Source organism: Labrus mixtus, chromosome 7, assembly GCF_963584025.1.
Source record: "Labrus mixtus chromosome 7, fLabMix1.1, whole genome shotgun sequence".
NCBI lineage: Eukaryota > Metazoa > Chordata > Actinopteri > Labriformes > Labridae > Labrus > Labrus mixtus.
This window is the reverse complement of record NC_083618.1, coordinates 23,418,436-23,438,690: the sequence shown is the minus strand read 5'-3', so window position 1 is coordinate 23,438,690 and position 20,255 is coordinate 23,418,436. Positions and strand designations below refer to the sequence as shown.

The following is a 20,255-nucleotide window of genomic DNA, read 5'->3' as shown; positions in this document are numbered from 1 at the left end:
GATTTCAAAGACTCTGGAAAGAAAACTAGTGAGAGATGTGTCTAAAGACCCCAGAACAACTGCCAAGACACTAGTGAATGACTTAGCCAAGTCGGGAATTGTAGTCTCAAAGAAGACAGTCACTAGAGCTCTGCACAGGAATGGACTGCGAGGTTGCAGACCAAGAAAAACTCCACTTCTGCAGAAGAGACACCTCCAAGCCAGACTGAAGTATGCTAAGGACAACCTGGAGAAAGATTATGCATACTGGAAGCATGTCCTTTGGTCAGATGAGACGAAATTATGGCTCTTTGGCCATAAAGACATTGCTTATGTTTGGAGAAAGAAGGGAGAGGCGTATAACCCAAAGAACACCGTCCCCACAGTGAAACACGGTGGTGGGAGTATTATGCTGTGGAGATGTTTCAGTGCGTCTGAAACTGGGAATCTCGTCAAAGTGGAAGGAATCATGAAGAAAGAAGGATATGTGAAGATTTTGAAAGAAAACCTCAAGCAGTCAGCAGCAAAACTGGGTGTGGGTTGTCGCTTTGTCTTCCAACACGACAACGACCCAAAGCATACGTCGCTCCTGGTGAAGAACTACCTCCAGAAGACCAAAGTGAACATTATTGACTGGCCTGCACAAAGCCCTTGAATCCCATTGAAAATATGTGGGGTGAACTGAAGACCAAGGTCCATGCCAGAAGGTCATCAAATCTGGAGGAGCTTGAGAGATTTGCCAAAGAAGAATGGGCTGGGATTCCTCAGGAGACGTGTCAGAGACTTGTTGAAAACTACAACAAACGACTGCAGGCTGTTATCCAGCAAAAAGGATACACAATTGACTATTAGCATCAGGGGGGCTAATAATTTTGACCCTGGTAGTTTTTGGTTTTTGTGAAATAATTTAGTTTCTGTGTGCAAAGTAAAATAATGTAAGCATCCAAAATAAAACTTGGATGTTTGAAAAAGCTGTATTAAAAATAATTTGCTCTGTTTAATAGCACTTGGGAAATACTTTTAAAAAAATGAAATTTTCATAGGGGGGCTAATAATTTCGTCCTCATCTGTACGTGTAAAACAAAACAAATGATCCTTGAAGATATGCAATTAAAAGAACCTGCTTCTTAAATCTAACTCTAAAAGAGTTTTTTTTTTAAATCCTGACATGACACAACTTTATTGAGTTTTCTACCCTGTATGGTAAAATATATGAATTCATGATATTGCAAATGAGTGCTTCATGGTCGTGCATTAACAGATGTTGTTTTAATGACTGATCTGTGTGTTTGTTAGAGTACTGTGTGCTTCTTTTGCTGATTACCCAGAATCCTCAGCGCTTTATAACAAATGGTAAGAGGAGAAAACCATAGACTGTAAATATTAGCGGATGAAGCCTGAGGGACGTCACCCGTCTGTTCCTGCAGGGGGCGCTGGAGTCCCATCGATGGCGGTCTCCATGCTGGAAATGCTGTCTCAGTCTAACTTTCAGTCAACCTAATGACAGACTGAGAGCTGGAGCTGAGGCGGGTTTTAAACCTCCTGACAAACCGTTACACCGCGCCCGCCTGTCTATCAGGTCAGCTACACGCCTCACTGTGAATAACTCTTATCCTTCATCAAATCAAAACTGATGAGTCATCAAAACATTCACCCCCCGTACAGTGTTTGTCGATCGGTTTTATGAACCAGGCTGTAAACATGTTAATCTCTGCTGTAAAAACAGACTTTTTAGAATGGGTGTGTATGTGACTTCCTGTGCTTCTGCATCCAGCCTCTAGTGGACACTCGAGGAACTGCAGGATTTTGCACTTCTGCATCGGCTTCATTTTTCAACACCGGAGGTTGCCGCTTGGAGAAAACCAAAGCAAGAAGGAAAACAGACGACCTTACATACATATGCAGCAAGAGAAACCCCAAAGGATTATGGGAAAGTCTTACCACCTGCATTAGTATGACCATATATGGAGTTATCCTCTGTGTTCTGTGTGTTTGTTAGTGTTTATTTTTTTTCTTCAAATGAAATAGTATTAAAGTTTTACATCTGCTGACATCCATCAACACACATCTCTTTCATACTCACACACCAACATACACACACACACACACACACACACACACACAGACTCTCTCACCCCTGGTGTTACTCGTCCTGTCACAACTCTCCCAAGTGTTGATTACAACCGCTACACTGCTGAGAGGGGTAAAAAGTGTGTGTGCATGTTAAAAAAAAAGTGTGTGTGAGTGTTAAATGTCACACACACACGTTCCTAGATTCATAACGACTTCAATATGATTGTTTTTAGCTCATGATTCGACAACATCTTACTGTTGTCTTACATGTTGACCTGTAAATAAAGTTTTCAGGTGGGTTTTGTTCTGGAACGTGCCCCCGTCTGTCTCTGTTGCTAAGTAGCGTGACTCCTGTTGTGTGTACTTCAGGGTCTGTCGCTGTTTTTTTAAACAGTTCTCACTTCATCTCTCAGACAGACAAACATCACACCCTCCTCTGCCTCCTGCTCCACCGTGACACACACACCCTGTTACACACCCTAAGAAAAGAGGCCTGTTACTAGGAGAGAGTAGAACTCTTGCAGGACTCGGTATCTGGGTAGATTTCTCTCGATGGATGTTTTTGTAATGGCAGAAGAAGGGAACAGGTGCTCGGCCTTACGGAGCATTTTTCACAGGTAGTTCCACCATAAGTGTAATGTTTAACGATTGCATAAAAAGAAGGCGTAAACTGGTATTATTGTTTAATTTGGGGGGTTTATTGGAGCATCTTCAAATTCACTTTATACCTCAAATCTGTGCAACATAAAAGTTTTCACCATTCACAAAATATTCCTCAATGTGGAACTACAAAAAAATATGAATCTATAAAAATCTTAGAAACTTTTTTAGCACATCTCCACAAAAAGACGAGTTCCCGATTTGAACTTCTGGCGCCTACAGATTGCTATCCTCTGTTACATCTCGTCTGCGATGTGTAACTCATGAGGAGGGATCTCGGGGGGGGGGGGGGGGGGGGGGTTTGAGACTGATTTTGAGACCAAACGACTAGTCTGTACTCTCAGCCTCTCCATCAGTCTGATTGATCTAATGTGTGTGTGTCAGTCTGGAGACACACACACACACACAAACACATAAACATGCATTAACACTCTCACTAAGAAGAAGAAACATTTACTCTCAGAGGGTTTGTGTTATAAAAAAGAGCCACGGCCTTGCTTCTCTTAGAAAACAAACGTATCGACCGCCCTGATTCATAATCTTTGATTCATCAGACTCTGCTTTCACACGCCTCCTTAGAAATATTGGGTTTCTGTCCGACGGCTTCATTTAACAAGGACGCGGCTCGGACTCTGTGCACACCGAGCCGTCATAGTCAGACAGGGATTGATTATTTTTTTTTTTTCTCGTTAACCTTGCCGCATGTTCGAGGCTACATAATGTGACCCAAGCAGCATCTCTGTGGTCGAATCAAACCTGCAATTAATGTTGACATAAACACCCTTATTTCACCCTGGAAGCTTAGAGGGATCAGAAAGGACTGACGACCTTTGACCTTAAGTTGTCTCTCTTCTTATAAGAGCATCAAAATGGAGACTCATGTAAGGAAAGTTTAAGGCAGTAACTGGCTGGCGTTCTTCATTTCCTGAGATGAGACGTGATGGAGGAGGCAGATGGAGACGGATTGTCAGGAGAGTCTGAATCCAACAATGGAAGTCGTTTTATTATAAAAGTCTTAACTTGTGAATATGACACAGCTGTGCCTTCGTAATGTCTTTTTTTTTTTTGTCTTTGTAATGATTGCATCGCAAAAGGAAACACGTTCAGCATGAGACAGGACCGCGAGATGTGAAGCATCATTTCCACTGAAGATGTAGGGAGAATATCTACAACACCTGATTGAGTCTTCCTGCCTCATCGTGTCGGAGTGTGTTAACATTTTCTTTTCCATTCCCCATCTTGGAAACGTCACCGTATCCGATACCACCGCAGTCTGTTGGGCGTCTGCTTGGGACTAAATGGAATTTGACCGTCAAACATGGCGTGCTTCAGTGGTTAAAATGGAACACATAGAAGAAGGATTGAGCTTCGACGAGGCTACACGGACAAAACATCAGAGTGGATTCAAAAGTGAGTATAGGGCACCCTGCGGGAGGTCGTCAGTCTCAACATGCTACAGAAAAAAAAAAAACTCTGAAAAGAGTTTAAAATAGCTGGAAATAAAAGGAAAGGATGGAGGAGTGAGGACACGTTTAGAGGTAGGTAGGTAAGACGATGGAAAAACACTCAAAGGTTCTTGAGGCATTCAGAGAAAGACGGCAGGTTTTACTTAAACGATCACAAGAGCAACGAGGAAGAATTATCAAGAGCTCGTTTTTTTGTTAGTTTTATTAGAGTTCAGTTTTTAACCTTCATTCAAGTCCTTTGATGAGTAGCTGCGGGGTCACCTCGTGTTCACATGAATTACGTCCTCCTGATCTGATTGTTCTGAGAAAACTAAGTGCACATGAGAGGAAAATGAGGAAATGAAAGTTTCATGCTTCTTTTTCACAATGCTCCGGCTTTACATGCACACAGAGACCAAACACAGTCGACTCTAATTGGTCCCTTTTTTTATTCATCTGCAGAACGTTCCGCTTTGTACCACCCTGCGAATGGTTCAAATTGCTCTTAGCATGTTGGAAAGGAACCCCTCGAGGTCGAGTGTGGACCTCCTTTGCACCCTGAGGATGTTCTGGTTCAAGACGTTCAGCTCAGAGGATTTTTCTGTTTTTTCTTTCCGATGAGGTGAGAATGGACCGAAGAAAGTGCAGGAACAAACTCACTGAAATCTGTGTGAGATGTGGACTGTACTCATGAAGGATCTATAATGACTTATACTTGATGTCCAGGAGAAAAGGTCAGTCAGAGGACGCTAAAGGGTCAAACTGAAGAAAGTAGAAGGATAGTTGATTTTCAACATCTTGACTTTTAAAGTGTAGTTTTTCTAATTATGATCTAATATTATACACAAACTGACCTTTACTTCTCATGTTCACTTTTTAATCATGCACACCTCAAATGAATGATAATGACTATATTGACCTGAATATGAGACGGTACAGATTAGAAGACGACCCCCCTCCACAAGAGAAATACTTTTCTACTAGCATATCTTCGTTTTTTTAAGCTCCGTTTCCACCAAACAGTCCAGTTTGGTACTGTCCGGTACGGTAAACCCTGATCTCGCTTGCTTTTCCACAGCCAACCGTCCTCTTATTTGGTACGTGGCGTGTAAGCCAGATGGAGATAGCTATGTCAGCTATGTAATAGTGTGACATCGTAACAGCCCAACACAGTGTAGCCCGTTATTAATTAAGTTCAACGTTCAAGAAGAAGAAGAAGAACGGGACACAGTAAACAAAGGGGCCCTTTAGGATCGGATCGTTACCCTTCTGTTATCCTCCCCAACAGAAGGGTACCAAAAAAGTAGGACAGTATGGACCCATTGCAAACTTTAGACGGTGGAAACGCCAATAAATGGGTACCATACCAAACCAAACTGAACTGGACCGCTTGGTGGAAATGGGGCTTTAGAGATAGGACAGTGGATAGAGTCAGACATCGGAGAGAGAGAGAGAGAGCGAGAGAGAGAGAGAGGGGAAAGACATTCAGGTAAAAAAGGTCGGATTTGAACCTTGAGCCTGCTTGGTAAACTTCAGCCTCCACATGAGGTGTGCACACGGACCACTAGGCTATCCTCCTCTCACCAACCGCGCTGACGCCGACTGACGCCAATTCAACATGTCGGATCGGCCGAAAAACGGCAGACAGGGAGCCGATGGGTAGCGACTGACTAGGATCGACGGCTCCCCAGATACAGCCTCTCTTCCAGATATTTAGAGCCAAAATGCAATAACTTTTGGCTTCAAAAAAGGTCAGCCAACAAACCAAACTGGTGATGCTAACGGTGTCTACATCCCGTCTTTATCCACGCTCTGGTTTTGAATTGGTCTTCAGAGAGCTGGACTCAGAGAGGACAGTAGCTGAAGTTGGGTGCAGGTGGGCAGAGATTCAACCTTTTCTTGTAGCATCTGTTAACATCTGCTCCTGACTAAAGGCTGCACTTATCTCATCAACAGGCAGCTGAAAAAAAGGCAGCGCAGACCTGTTATTTGCTTTTCAGCACAATGGGCCTATTGCAACAAAAAGCTAACAGATCCAGACTGTTATTAAGCACCTCCATACCTGCACAAAGTGAGCTCCGAGCACTCGGAGTGTGTTAGTGTTTAATGCAGAATCGTTCCTCTCTCTCTCTCTCTCGCTCGCTCGCTCGCTCTTAACTGCATCTAAACTGCTTAACTCTGCAGAAAGCTGAAGCAGTCGTGTCAGCCAAATCAGTCTGCACCCCGCAGGTGAATTAAAAATCTATCTTTATGAAGCAACACATTAGCCAACACTCACATTACCATCCGTCACTTAAAGATCTACTTTATAAGAAACGGCCGAGACGGGTGTAGGAGGAGGGAGGAGGGGTGTAGACGTAGTATATAACCCTCAGGTGAATTAAGTCTTTATAGAGTGCTGCGGATTAGCCAACATTCACATTAGCATCTGCCTGCTATAAAGAGGAGAGGAAATGTGAGAGGAGGAAAAAGATACTAGGGGCAGATTTATGCACAGCGGGTGAATTAAAAGTCCATCTTTACAGGGGAACATATTAGCCAACACTTACATTATCATCGCTCACATAAAAGTAATTTATACGGCAGGAGGAGACGGAGCGCGAGGAGAGGAGAGGAGAGGAGAGATTGTTGCACTTTGAAGACGAATAGAGTAAAAGTAAAAAGGCGATATTTATGGAGACAAAGATCAGAGCCAATATTCAGAGTGAATGTTTGGGACGAATTGAGTTTAAGGTGGAGGAGATGAAAAAGGGGAGGAGAAGTGGGAGATGAAAGAGAGGGAACGAGGGAACGAGACGTAACGATCAAGGGCTGGTAAAAATGTCCGGAGAGTGTTTTTCTTTTTTTTCTTGAGCTCTGACAGTTTTCTACTGCTGCAGAGACACAAACTAAAGAGAGAAAGATTATCAGAGATGGATGGGAGAGAAAGAGGCTCATTTAAAGGAAGCACCAAACCATGGAGGTCGGCGGAGGAGCGAGGGGAACAAGCGGTCCGCTGAGTGTTGTTTATGTGAGAAGTTATCTAAATGAAAAACAGGCCGATGGATTGTTCGGGAGCCTTGGAAAGTAAAGGAGGAGTGATTTGGGAGGCGGGATGGAGGGATGGAGGGAGGTGGAGGAGGAGGGACGGATGATGATATCAATCATTATCAAGGCCGTGTCCTCACTGCACCTCAAATACACATGGAGTTCACTCCAGCTCGCCCTCCTTGCTCGGCTCTTTTAGTCCGCTCTCACTAATGTGCCGCGCTACGCCAGGCACACGGGTACAAATCGTTGTTGGATCCCCCTGGAGCTGTAGCAGTCAGGGGTTATTGGTGAAATGGCCTGAATCCCATTTGGAGCTACGACTGCCCTGGCAGCCGGCTGAGGCGTCAACGACAGCAGGACGGCGGTGACGAGAGAGGAGTGATGGAGGAGGCGAGAGGAGAGGAGGAGCTGCTTTAAGTGTTTTTTTTTTTTTGTTCCTGTTTTTTGGGGCTTGGGCAGAGCTGAGGAAGCTAACGTGAAGAGAAAGGTGAACACAAGAGGAGTGGAGACAAACACACACACACACACACACGTCAGCAGTGCCTGTAGCCAGCAGGCTTTTGAACATCTGTCATACCTGCCTGCTCCGATTCCGTCAACACAGCGTCTCCATCCCAGAAACACATGTTCCTTTCTGCTGCCATTTACACACACACACTCACACACACACACACACACACACACACACACACACACACACACACACACACACACACACACACACACACACACACACACACACACACACACACACACACACACACACACACACACACACACACACACACACACACACACACAGAGAGTGACCACCAGCTCTATTCTCTCTACCCTCTCTTTGTCTCTAGTTTTGCTCTTCCTCCCACCCTCTATCTTTTTGTGTAAGCCTGCTGGAAACTGTCTGCGATCTCTGCATGTACTGCAAACACACACACACAAACACACACACACACACATTCTGTAACGTAAGATCTCAACTTTTGTCCAAGCAAAGTCTGCAAAGTGTGAAAGATTGAAGATTCATATCGAGAGAAAGTTGGAACGAGTCGTCAGCCAAAAGCAGGGCGGAGTCAGAGGCTACGTCCACACCCCTGAACTTTGTTTTTTTGGGGAGATATGATTGTGTTCAGCACTATAGACATGATTTTCAGAATTTGATGCTAATATGAGAAATCATCCTGCCTCGTCAGTGTAATTGAAGATAAAGGTAAATACAGAGGATGTTAATAGGAGGACAGGTGACAGCAGGGTAAAGTTAGGACAAAGAGAGAGAGAGAGAGAGAGAGAGAGAGAGAGAGAGAGGGTGCCGTTAACACTTCATTTTCACCTGCTGATTACAACAGAGAAAGAAAACAAGAGGGAAGACTCAAGCTACCACAAACACACACACTCACACACACATACACAAAAAGAGGAAAATATCAACCGAATAAAACTGCTCATCTCAGATGCTTCAAATGAAGAAAATTAAGAGAAGGATGCAAAAAATAGGTGAAAGAAAAAAGAGAGAGAGGCGTTCAAAAGGTCGAATAAAAGTAGGAAACTGGAGGCAGACAAAGAAGAGATGATGTGAAGATAATGTGCAAAGGGGTAAAAAAAAACGAGAGAGATAAAGAGGAGAATTAAAGACAATAAAAGGATGAAAGAAGAAGTGATTTAGGTCAGAGAAGACACATTCTAGCTCCATGACAAAAATGTGGAGAAAACAAAAACATCCTCCAAGAAAGGAAGAAAAGAGACATAAGAGGAGGGTGACGACTCCCTGCCAGGTTAAACGACACCAGAGATCTGATTGGCTGTCACTTTATGAAATGAGGAGCACTCGTTGTGTCCTCACACCCCCGCTGGGACCCTCATTATCTACCATGATTGCCCCCTCATAACCCCCCCCCCCCCCCACCCCCCACCCCTTCATCGTCTCCTCCTCTGACCCCGGCTCTCCACCTCTCCTTCACCTCCTTCATCTGCGGGGAACCTTCTCAACATCCCGATTATTCTCATCATCTTTGATTTCTGATCTCATTTCTCAAGAAGGAGAGGAAGAGGACGTAATTGGAAAAGTTTTCCTCTTTCCTCTCAGAGCTTTGTAGGAATCAAACCACGGGGAATAAATCTGAACCAAATCAAGACCAAAACCTGGCCATGTTTACCTTTTAAGTCCAATTTCCAAAGATTTCTAAAATGATGAGTTTTTAATTTGCAGCAACTCGGATTCTGCAAGTCTAAAAAAAGTATGAATGAATGTTTGAATCTTCCGTCTGAACTTGACTTAAATTTCAAGTAACAACATTTTGTCTGAGTCGATGATCCAGTTCTTACATCGATCTACAACCAGAGAACAAAGCAACTGTCTTCAGTCAGCAAAACAAGACCGTTCATGTCATCAGCGACAGAAAGAAAGAAAGGAGAACCCCGCAGAAAGCTGAACAAAAGAGAACAAACTGAAGAAAAAAGAGAAAGAAACTAGACTAAAAGAGGCGTCCCCTACCTGCACATTTGGTCCTGGTGACCAGCGGTGGCCCCGGTGGTCCCGTCCCCCCCTCCCCTGGTCTGGACAGCAGCACCTTGATCTCGTACTCCACGTCCGGGTCCAGGTGCCACAGTTTGTAGGTGGGGGCGTCCACCACGTGAGTCTCCGCCCAGTTCCCTGACGTGGTGCGGTACTCCACTTCCTTCAGGATGATCGGCCCGTCCCCGATGATGCTGTTGGCGTTGGGTTTGATCCACAGGTAGGTGGCGCCGACAGCGAGGAGCTCGGGTGGAGCGATGGGCGTGGGTGGAGCTGTGGAAAGAGATCAGAGATGGTTACTGAAGAGCAGATTATTGTTGGTTGCAGGGATAACGGCCGGAGAGGGAGGGGTTCTCATGAAAACAACAAACGTCCCTTCAGTTTGAACACAGAGCTGAGAACAACAAACCAAGATGGAGTTTGACTTCACTCTCTTTTTTTTTAAAGCCAAACCCCATGATAAGAAAACTCTAAAGGTCACACATTATGTAAAATACTCTTCACCATCTCTCTGGAGATTTTCCCTTCATGAAATAAGGGCAGTAGCCCCTCCCCCAGGCGGATGACACTCCCACAGCTAGGTGTTTGTTCTGCCCTCTGAGTCTGCCTTCTCACCATAAACAATAGGACATGGAGCGAGAAAGCCCAAGACACCCAAGCCCTTCCAGAGAGGGGGCGTGGTCAGACACAGCTCATTTACATATTTAAAGGTACAGACACAGAAACAGCCTGTTCTGAGCAGGGCTGAAATAGAGGGGTTTATAGACATGATCAAATACAGGATCAGAGTGGATTTAGAACAAGACACTTCACACACATGTTTTGTGGAGCTCTGAGATGTAGCAACATGTATTTATACGATAGAAAATATCAATAAAGAAGAAAAAGGAAATTGATGAGTCCATTATTTCCAGACTTAACTTCACACTCAGGCTTGGATTTTACGTGCCTTTGTAAATGTTCAGCCCGTTGTAAACAATGCTGCAAAAGATTTTCACTGTCAGATGATTAAATGCACACTTCTTCCTGCAGCAGAATGAGTGCGACCTCAGACCCTTCGGTGATGAAATGAGATGCAGATGTAAAGTGGAAGCAGACACAGTTTTAACTCTGCAACAGCTGCCACTAAAAGCTTAAAGGAGACGTTTTATTCACGGAGCCAGTTTCTCCACCTGTGGCGTTAATCCATCACTCCGCTGACGTGTTGCTGACAGCGCCTCTGCAGCCACTCTTTCACATTATGCTACTTTAAAATAATGGCCTCTGTCAGGACTAAAAGCAGAGAGTGGTTTATTTCTCCCTGATGTTGTTTCAAACTAAATGCAGCTGCGTCTTTTCCAAGCGAGATACTCAAAACCCCTCAATATAAAGAGTAAAAAATGAAACGATTCAAAATTTTATCTCTGTTTGTGCACTCCAATGCCAAGGACAACATCCATTAATCAATAATACCCAGGCAAAAAGAGCCATCATGATATCACAGACTCTATAAATCTTTAGTGAGGGATCCATCCTGATCAAAACACACAGTGTATACTAAATTAAAGCTCCAAAGCACCTTGTTTTGTTGTTTGGGTGTCATATCTGCTGAAAGTTACAGTATTTGGCGCCGATCCGCTCAGAGGTGTTAATTAACAAAGATGTCAAGCCGCCGCTGAATCTAACACAGTCACTCAAAGATAGGGAATCATGTTTTTTGTCTGTTGGGAATCAGAACCCCGATCTCGATGTCCACGCTCACACACTCCCTGACTTTGATGCACCTTCCCGCTAAGTCTGAGAGGGTTGAGCCGCTGTTCCATCATCAAATTGTAAAGTGTGGGAGGGATCTCTCGCTGACTCTTTCAAACTTTTATGCACCCTGTCCATAAGTGGGCATATATGCATATTTAGCATGAGGGAATTACCCATAGTTCATAGCATTGTGACGTGAAACATAGGATTCCCAGGGTATGTCAGCAACAATAGAAGGGTAAACAAACACCATCAAACGGGAAACAGGGAGAGACTGTAAACAAGCAGGAAGGTGAAACCAACCAGAAGTTTGCCTGACATATTGTCGAGGTGTTTTAATCTCGAAAAGATGAGGAGAAGCTCCTCCACGCCTTTTGTTCTAGTAGACGCCAGTTTGTAACGCTCCCTTTGCGGTCTACCAAAAAGTATATATGTGTGTGTGTGTGTGTGTGTGTGTAAGGACTTTGTATAAGCTCCTTGGCTGTGAGGAAAAGTAAAAAAAGTAAAATCAAAAGACCTACTGCTGTTAAGGAGAGCAACATGACGCTGTGTTGTCATGGTTGCAGAGAAGTCGCAAACTAAGTGCCGTCCCATTGAACCATTTGGAGCCCTTGCAGCCTCGTGCATTCAGTCACTTTCCAGGTGACCTCAATTAAGCCATTAAGGTGCTCAGGGATCAGGGTCTAGGGAGGAAATCGAGATTTAGCCTGAGTGAGAGTAGAAATCGTGCCACCATGGACAGCTCCTGGACTTCTGAAGGTACCAGGTTCAGCACCATGGACAGCTCCTGGACTTCTGGAGGTACCAGGTTCAGCACCATGGACAGCTCCTGGAATTCCGAATGTACCAGGTTCAGCACCATGGACAACACCCATGACACACTGTATCATGCTGTGCTGATCCCACTTGCCCATCGGTCATTGACAATCTTATATTTTTATATTACAGACTCCATAAACTGATTATAGTATGAGGTGGATTTCAAGATGGAGTCCAGGAATGCCACAGGATGAGCCATTCAAACAGTGTTTTTAAAAATAAAGCCCTCACTCCTCCAAACAGTGAGCGCTCAAAGAGCTGTGACTGAAAGGTTCATTTTAAGATTACAATGTGTGTTCGTCAGTATAAATCTTTATTTCCCCGTCAGTGACAGGAGCTCTGTCAGTCGACGGTGACGTTATGCTGCCTGGAAATAATGGCCCCTCTCCTCCACCGTCTGAAAGTTTTTACTTTCCTGGAGGCCCCATTAGAATATGTATGGTGGCTGCCGGGCCGATGACTCAACTGTCAGTCACTGCACACTCATCGTGAGAGTGTGTGTGTGTGTGTGTGTGTGTGTGTGTGTGTGTGTGTGTGTGTCTGAGTCAGTGTGTGCACGCCTGACTTGGAGACAATAAACATTTCTCCCTGTGAGAGATGGTGTTTGTGTGTGCATGCTTTTGAATGCATATGTGCTGTTTGTTCCTCGTCTTTGCATGCATGAATTGTCACACTTTTAATGAAGCTTCCTTCCAAAACAGAAAGAATTTTAAAGTAAACACAAGGAAAATAAATTACCCTCATCATCCAGATAAAGGGTGGATACATCTTCTTAACTTACTGTAGGCTTCAGTATCGGCCTCAAGGGGAAATTTAAGCATGTTTTAATACCTAAAAGCTTTAATCTTTGTGTTAAAAGACAGATAAGAAATACATGAGAGCAGCTAAGGAGTCTCTGAGTCATGACTGTCTACAATGAGGGAGAAGCTCGAGTCCCGCTGGCTGTGTTGTTGTCAGAGCCGTGTTAACATGGACGGGACGACCGGCTCCTCCCCTTGTGTATAAAAGCTGTTTTAGTCAAGGACTAGAAAGAAGAAGAAGAACATACTCACTGATTTTTTGGATGTTAGTAAGAGTTTTTACATCACGCTCATTCTGTGTAAATGTACATGCAATGTGAAGCTACAAGCTAACTAAAGAGCGCTAACATTAGCATGCTAACACAACAATGCAGGACACAGCTGATTGTAGCTCCAGCAAAGGACAGTTCTGTCCACCGCTTGCACTTAATGGTGCTTAATTATGGTGCGTTCTAATTCTTCTTCTGATCGCGATTGGAGGGGGTTGGAGGTGTGTCTCTGCAGGAGGCGTGGCCTAACAGCAGTTTGTTTTGGTTTCATGCTGGTGCTCAAGGGCGACATCTACTGGATCAAAAGTTGATTTTTTTTTTTCCTTTAATAAGAACTACAAAGATGGACATGTTTTTCATCATAGTGCTAAATAAAGATATTACACTCTTTATTCCAAAATATAAATGATGAAACATGAAGAAAATATTTCCAAATACTCAACATGTCAGTTGAACTTTGCAATTAATGGAAAGGTATGTTATACTATTTCTCATTCTTGGTATAATTTATTTAGTGTAGTCAGATTTGATACATTAAAATAAGCCACACAATATGAGGTCATTAACTGGCCTCAATCTTTAAAGAACTTGTTTGAAGTATCAGTAATTATTTGAATGATTTTAAAGACGATGTCTTGGAGTTGTGTAAAACACTCTTGCTTCTATGGTTCATATTTGAGATCAATTTTAACAAGATTATATGATATCAAACATCTGGTCTTCACAGAGTAGAAAAAGTGTGTCATGAGCATCTTAAACAGATATTCAAAACATCTAGCACTTCAACATATTTTGCACACCGTTCAGCTGCAGCTTTGAGTCTTTTCGTTGGGTGTAAACATGTAACATCTCCCTGTTAAGCAGCCCGTTAACTGTATTTCAGAGCAGCTTTATAACAGAGACTTTATTCTTCATTAACATCATTTATATGCAACAACGCCTCCCCATGTCACTCTGCAGGAAGTTGAAAGCGAAATCGCTCCATCACTCCTCCCTCCGTCTGTTTCCTTCCTCCCTCCCTCCCTCCCTCCCTCCTCCAACTCGTTTACAGCCCAGAGTTACACAGGCCACCCAGCGACACACAACCTGCCACCCAACATTTCACGAGGAGGGGGCAAACACACACACACACACACACACACACACACACACACACACACACACACACACACACACACACACACACACACACACACACACACACAGATTCAAGTGTAGCTGAGACTTCAAACACATTAACATGCACACAAAGCTTAGCAGACACACTTAAAAAAAAAAAAAAAAAAGATAAATGTACCAAACAATGCTCCAGCAGATTTATGGTGGTGTTTGGGAGAGTGCTGGAGATGGTAAGTTAACCAAAAGTGCCCAACCACACGTATCATCTTTACAGAGCTCGGTTGTACAGCTTCTATTTTAACATTTATGAGCGATAAAGTGTCCACACGTTTCAAACCTTCATGTCACTGATGACTTGAGAAGCAAAAGGAAAGTAGGAGTTTTGTAACAGTTCTCCGCTCCAAAAGAGCTGCTCAAATTAACTAAGTCAGGGATAAAACAAGGCGCCGCCTAGTGACTGTTAACACACTCTGAATGTTCTGCCTGCTGTTATAGGTGGAAATAAAGTGAAATATTTGACCTGGATGTCCTCACAGAGAAGATAATCGTCGACCTTTGTCGGGGACGTTTGTACTTTAAGGTGCTGCATGTTTATTAACGAGTTTGCAGAAAGTTAGATATGAATATAAAGAGCGGAGACGCCTGCAGAGGAACACTCACTCTGTAGTAAAACAACTAGCAGGGCTCGTGAAGTTTAAAACGAGACACAGAAGAAGTGCAAGACTGGAACTGAGGTCCAATAAAGACTAGTTTGTGTGTGTGTGTATGAGTGTGTGTATGAGTGTGTTTGTATGAGTGTGTACCCCCGCCTGGCCCCATAAAGGCTTTATCTGGTGTGTCCCGGGGCCTTGTTGTCGCAGGACGCATCGCGCTCTCAAAAGCCGCCCATGTTACTACACCCTGAGGGGAGAGAGTATATGGATCTACTTTTTTTTACTGCACTGTATTACAATCCCCGCACGGTTTGTGAAGAGGAGTTACAATGTGTGTATGAGTGTGTGTTTGTCCGAGAGTGTGTGTGTGTGTGTCGATGGAAGAGAAACAATTTGAAGGGAGCTAGTGTTGTCTGGTATGTGTGTACATATGTTTTGATTTTAATGTTTTTAATTTGTCGTCCTGCTCGTTATTTAGAATATCTGCATTTTCCCTGCTGTGTGGAGATTTTCCCTTCATGACATCACAAAGGGCAGTAACCCCTCCCCCAGGTGGGTGACACAGCTAGGTGTTTGTTCTGCCCTCTGAGTCTGCCTTCTCATAGTAAACAATAGGACATGGAGCAAGAAAGACCGAGACACCCGAGCCCTTCCAGAGAGGGGGCGTGGTCAGACACAGCTCATTTACATATTTAAAGGTACAGGCACAGAAACAGCCTGTTCTGAGCAGGGCTGAAATAGAGGGGTTTATAGACATGATCAAATACAGGATCAGAGTGGATTTAGAACAAGAAACTTCACAGAAATGTTTTGAGGAGCTCTGAGACTTATTTACACCAGTTGAAGAGGAGGAGGATATGTGACCTTTAACCTGAAGGTCAACAGGGCAGCAAGACCTCTGATCTCCTCTCTCATATGTGAAAGCCGTTATGGGAAGAATTTCTTACTGGAGTAAACTCCAGGGAGGCTGAGGAGCTGCAGAAAGTAGAAAGTTTGGGGTGATCAAAATAACAGACGACTTAACAAAAGTTAAAGAGGGAAGAAGAGCGAGAGTCGGTCGTAGCTTTTATCAGGTCCTTCCCATCTAAATGGTTCCCACTTCATTTCACTGTCTGCTTCCCCTGCAAGCCAATATAACACACACACACACTCACACACACACAGACACACACACACACACACACACACACACACACACACACACACACACACACACACACACACACACACACACACACACACACACACACAGGGTAACAGACACACACAGAGTTATGTTTGTAGAAGAAGAAGAGGTAGAAAATAAGGAGAAAGAAGAAGGGAAGGAGTGAAGATTTAGGAGTAACAGTTGCTCTGTTGGTAAAATTACTTTTTTATCACCTCCTCTATACTGGCAGTTTATAACCTCCCTCATTGTGTGTGTGTGTGTGTGTGTGTGTGTGTGTGTGTGTGTGTGTGTGTGTCTGTTGGTGGCTAATCCAAAAGGCCAATCAAATCTTTTCTGAGCTCTCAGAGAGAAAGATTCAAAGATAGAAAAGAGAGTGTATGAGAGAGAGAGAGAGAGAGAGAGAGAGTGATAGAGAGGCGGAAAGTGGAGGACTCGGCCCAGCAGAGAGGAGAGAAAAGATATCACCCAGGTGGCGGAAAAGATGGAAAAATCTGTTGCACAGAAAATGACAATCGTTCTACTAAAATGTGTTTTTCTCTCATTCGGCAGCGGGGAGGCATGGCGAGGATGGTAGGGGTGATAAGAAGAGAGAGAGAGAGAGAGAGAGAGATGAAGAGAGGGTTCGCTGGTTGCTGCTTTCCCTTCTGACCTTCTTTTAGAGGGATTTTTATTTCATGCTTTTTATTTTCAAAAAAGTGCCGATTTGAAGTTTTATTCACAATTTCTTTCGTTCTGAAAAGCCACTTTTAGCAGAGGAAAAACATGGATGACTTCGTTACTGTCCAGTATTCAGTTACTCTAACTACGACTATCATGCAGTTATACCTGCAAAAGTCTACATTTGAGCATCCTTCCAACCTAAAGAAATGTCAATCGCAGAGTTGTACTGACTAGGTTTTTAACTAGATTTCTGTGGTGGTTATTTATCATAATGCTTCCAGTTGAAGCATTGTGTGCATTGGTTTGTGATATCAGCTGTGATTGAGGTGTAATGTTAGCAAAGTTAGTATTATGGACTAATCAGTAAGATGTGTAGTGAGTGAAATGATAAAGTGACCTTACTATATGATCAGACATTAAAGAAACATGCTATGTTGAAGTGCTGGCTTCTCTGACAACAATGCAGCAGCCAGTATGTCCTCCTTCTAACTTTAGATTCTGGTCCTGAATGCTCTGGATTTGTTTGGATCAGAGAAGGTAGGCGGTTTTAAGGCACCCCCCACACGGCCGTTTTGGACGCCCCTCGGTTTGCCAGTTATGAAAGAAGTTATCAAACCAACAGGTGTTGCAGCGATGGAAGCGGGCAAGAGAAGTGGTTCAGATAGAAGTGATTGTACCCGACCTAAAAAGCCTCTGCATGTTTCTAATAAGTTCTACGAGCAGAAACGTGCTCAAACTAGGATCAATATTGGAGATGCTTTTGAAAAATGGAGAGAGGTTAGAACACAGAAAGGTTTACAGACCGATGCAGAGCTGGATAAACACTGAAGCTTCAGAGTCCACCACATGGCAACCTGCGTGAGCATCGACTATAGAGAGGAGGGGGCGGGGGGGGCAGCTCTCTGTAATGTTGGGCATTTTAAACACTAGGTGTTGTGATGATTTTATGACTTATAGTCAAAGTACTCCTGTTAGCAAAAGTGGTAACAAAAAAGTTCCAGTTGTTCATTATTGATTATTTCTGGAAAACAAACTCCTGAACATATTAAGTGTTATAATAATTATGTAAATTATGTCGGCACTTTGTAGCAGCTGGTGTCAATGCTAACCTATAATTTTCTGTAAAAAAAAGCTGCAAAGATGCTCGATTAGTTTCTGCTTCTTCTAAAAATCGGACGTCTCAGGTCGTGTGGAAATAAAACGGACACATTGTGAATAAATATCATAGTATTTGAGGGTAAAGCACAGTTGATAATGGAGCACTTTAATGGCTTTGGTTTGGATGCTTTGCGTGCATACATATTAAAGTGTTCTGGTTTTAGTGATCCTTAATGCACATCAGTAACGTGTGATTTCAAACAGATGAGAAGGGGACTCTCTTTTTCAATCCAACCTGTGTTTTGTATTTGAATATATATCTGTGTGTGTACACCTCCCAGTCTAACACGGCCTGTCTCTGCGTGCTGCAGATTAAACATGTTCCTCCCTCGCCCTCGTGGACTCACTCTCCCCTAGGAGAAAAAGTTCTCTGACTCACCTGTCCACTCCGTTTAGACGCAAAACCTGCTGACTAACCCTCACATCTCGACATCGCCCTCCGAGCCTCCTGGACGTGTTCACGTGTAAAAAAGGTGAGACGTGGAAATGCTCCAGCTTTGTAGTTCTTCCACCGCTCCAAATTATCCAAAGAAAACCTTCTGTTCTATTTCTCCTGTGCAACCTCTCCGTGTTATTTACCTGCTTAGAGCTGCAACTGACTTTAATATAAACACATTCCCGCTCCAAGTCCTGGGATTGAGTGCTTTCTGTTTGCTGTGTGTGTGTTTGTGTGTGTGTGTGTGTGTGTGCGTCTGCACCTGTGAGTAACACACTCCCTCCGGCCTGTTACTTGGGATAATGAATTCAGCACTACTCACAAAGAATACTTTAATCAAAAGATTCATAACGCGGCGACACAGCATCGCTCTTTCACAGAGGAAAGAGAGAGAGAGGGAGCGAGAGAGAGAGAGAGAGAGAGGGAGAGAGAGGGAGAGGGAGAGACGGGGGGAGAGACGGGAGCGAGTGTTTGTGAGCACACAGAGTTTATTTTGCACACAAGGGGAGAGCAAAGAATCATGGGAAATGAGATCTGATTCACTTTTCCTCATAGCAAACTCACTGTGGCAGACACCTGCTTCCTCTTAACACACAGAGTCACACACAAACACACACTCAAATGTGCACACATGCCCGACCAGACCAGAAACACATAAACAAAAACATTTGCATCTGCACTTCAGGCCGTCTGAGTCCACTTCTCCACGGAACATGAAACAGAAGGAGACGTGTCGTCCTTGTTTTAAAGCGGAGCAGGTGTTTCAGAGCTCTCCATCACCGCTGTGAAACTGTTACTCAAGTTCTTTGAATTCTTATTCCTTTCACTTTGCAAACAACTGAACTCTGACAGTAAATAGGATTCATTTAAAGTGACATGCACACAAACTCAGACTAATATGATGGGAGCTCATTTATGAAGAATTTAATAGTAATAAGTTTGGCCCCGTGTCCACCTAGCGTTTTTTTCCAGGGCAGAAAAGCGCTGACTGTAGGAAAAACGCTGCACGTCCGTCCTGTCTCCATGACAACAGTCTGTTGACAACGGCCGCTGTATGACTGACACGGCTCCGTTACGTTTTACTGCATGTTTAATATTTAAAGTCGTTTATTTCCCGATCAGACACGGAGCGAGGAGGATGAGGGTACAAGACACGATCTGTAGGAGTCCAAAATACTGAGAATATCATAGATCTGGAAAAGAGCGCCGGTGACGTCAACAGCGCCTTTCTGAAAAGTTGAAAGATTTTCAACTTGAGTGCATGCAGCCGCCGCACAAAAAAACGGAACGCTCTGAAAAGCCGCTTTCTACTCATTGAAAACAATTTATAAAAGAAGCTATATCGCTCAGCAAAAAAAACTCGGTGGACACCGGGCGTCAAGCATCATAGTTTAAAGACCTGATTTTTTTTTTTTTTGCACCTTTCATCCTCGTTAATCAGATAACAATGTTCGATTTTGAATTCAGCACTACGGAGCAGCTGCACCAAAAAGGCAGAGAGCTTTGATAAAAGACGCTGGGCGCTGCAGTGTTTCTCAGGACGGCCATCTGCTGCTGAAAACATTCTCTGCAGATCAAAACGGATGTTTAACAGAATCTTCTTTGTTCTGTATTGTTTGCAGGATCCACAAAGTCTCCTGTTTGAAAAGAACTGTTTCTCATTTAAACTGTCAGCGAGGATACGTCTGTAGAGTTCAGGGTAACAAACCAGCACCAACCATTGCTTTCCATGTTCATCCCATT

The 20,255-nt window shown here is 43.7% G+C and overlaps 1 protein-coding gene across 7 annotated transcripts in view; it reads right to left on the bottom strand.

Moving 5' to 3' along the window:
• ptprt (protein tyrosine phosphatase receptor type T) overlaps positions 1 to 20,255 on the bottom strand; it is a 292,314-nt gene that overhangs the window by 186,871 nt on the left and 85,188 nt on the right. For all 7 annotated transcript variants that reach the window (XM_061041736.1, XM_061041737.1, XM_061041738.1 and 4 more), the window contains exon 8: positions 9,676 to 9,969. In XM_061041736.1, the coding sequence (XP_060897719.1) occupies positions 9,676 to 9,969 (294 nt within the window). The remainder of the gene's footprint in view (positions 1 to 9,675; positions 9,970 to 20,255) is intronic.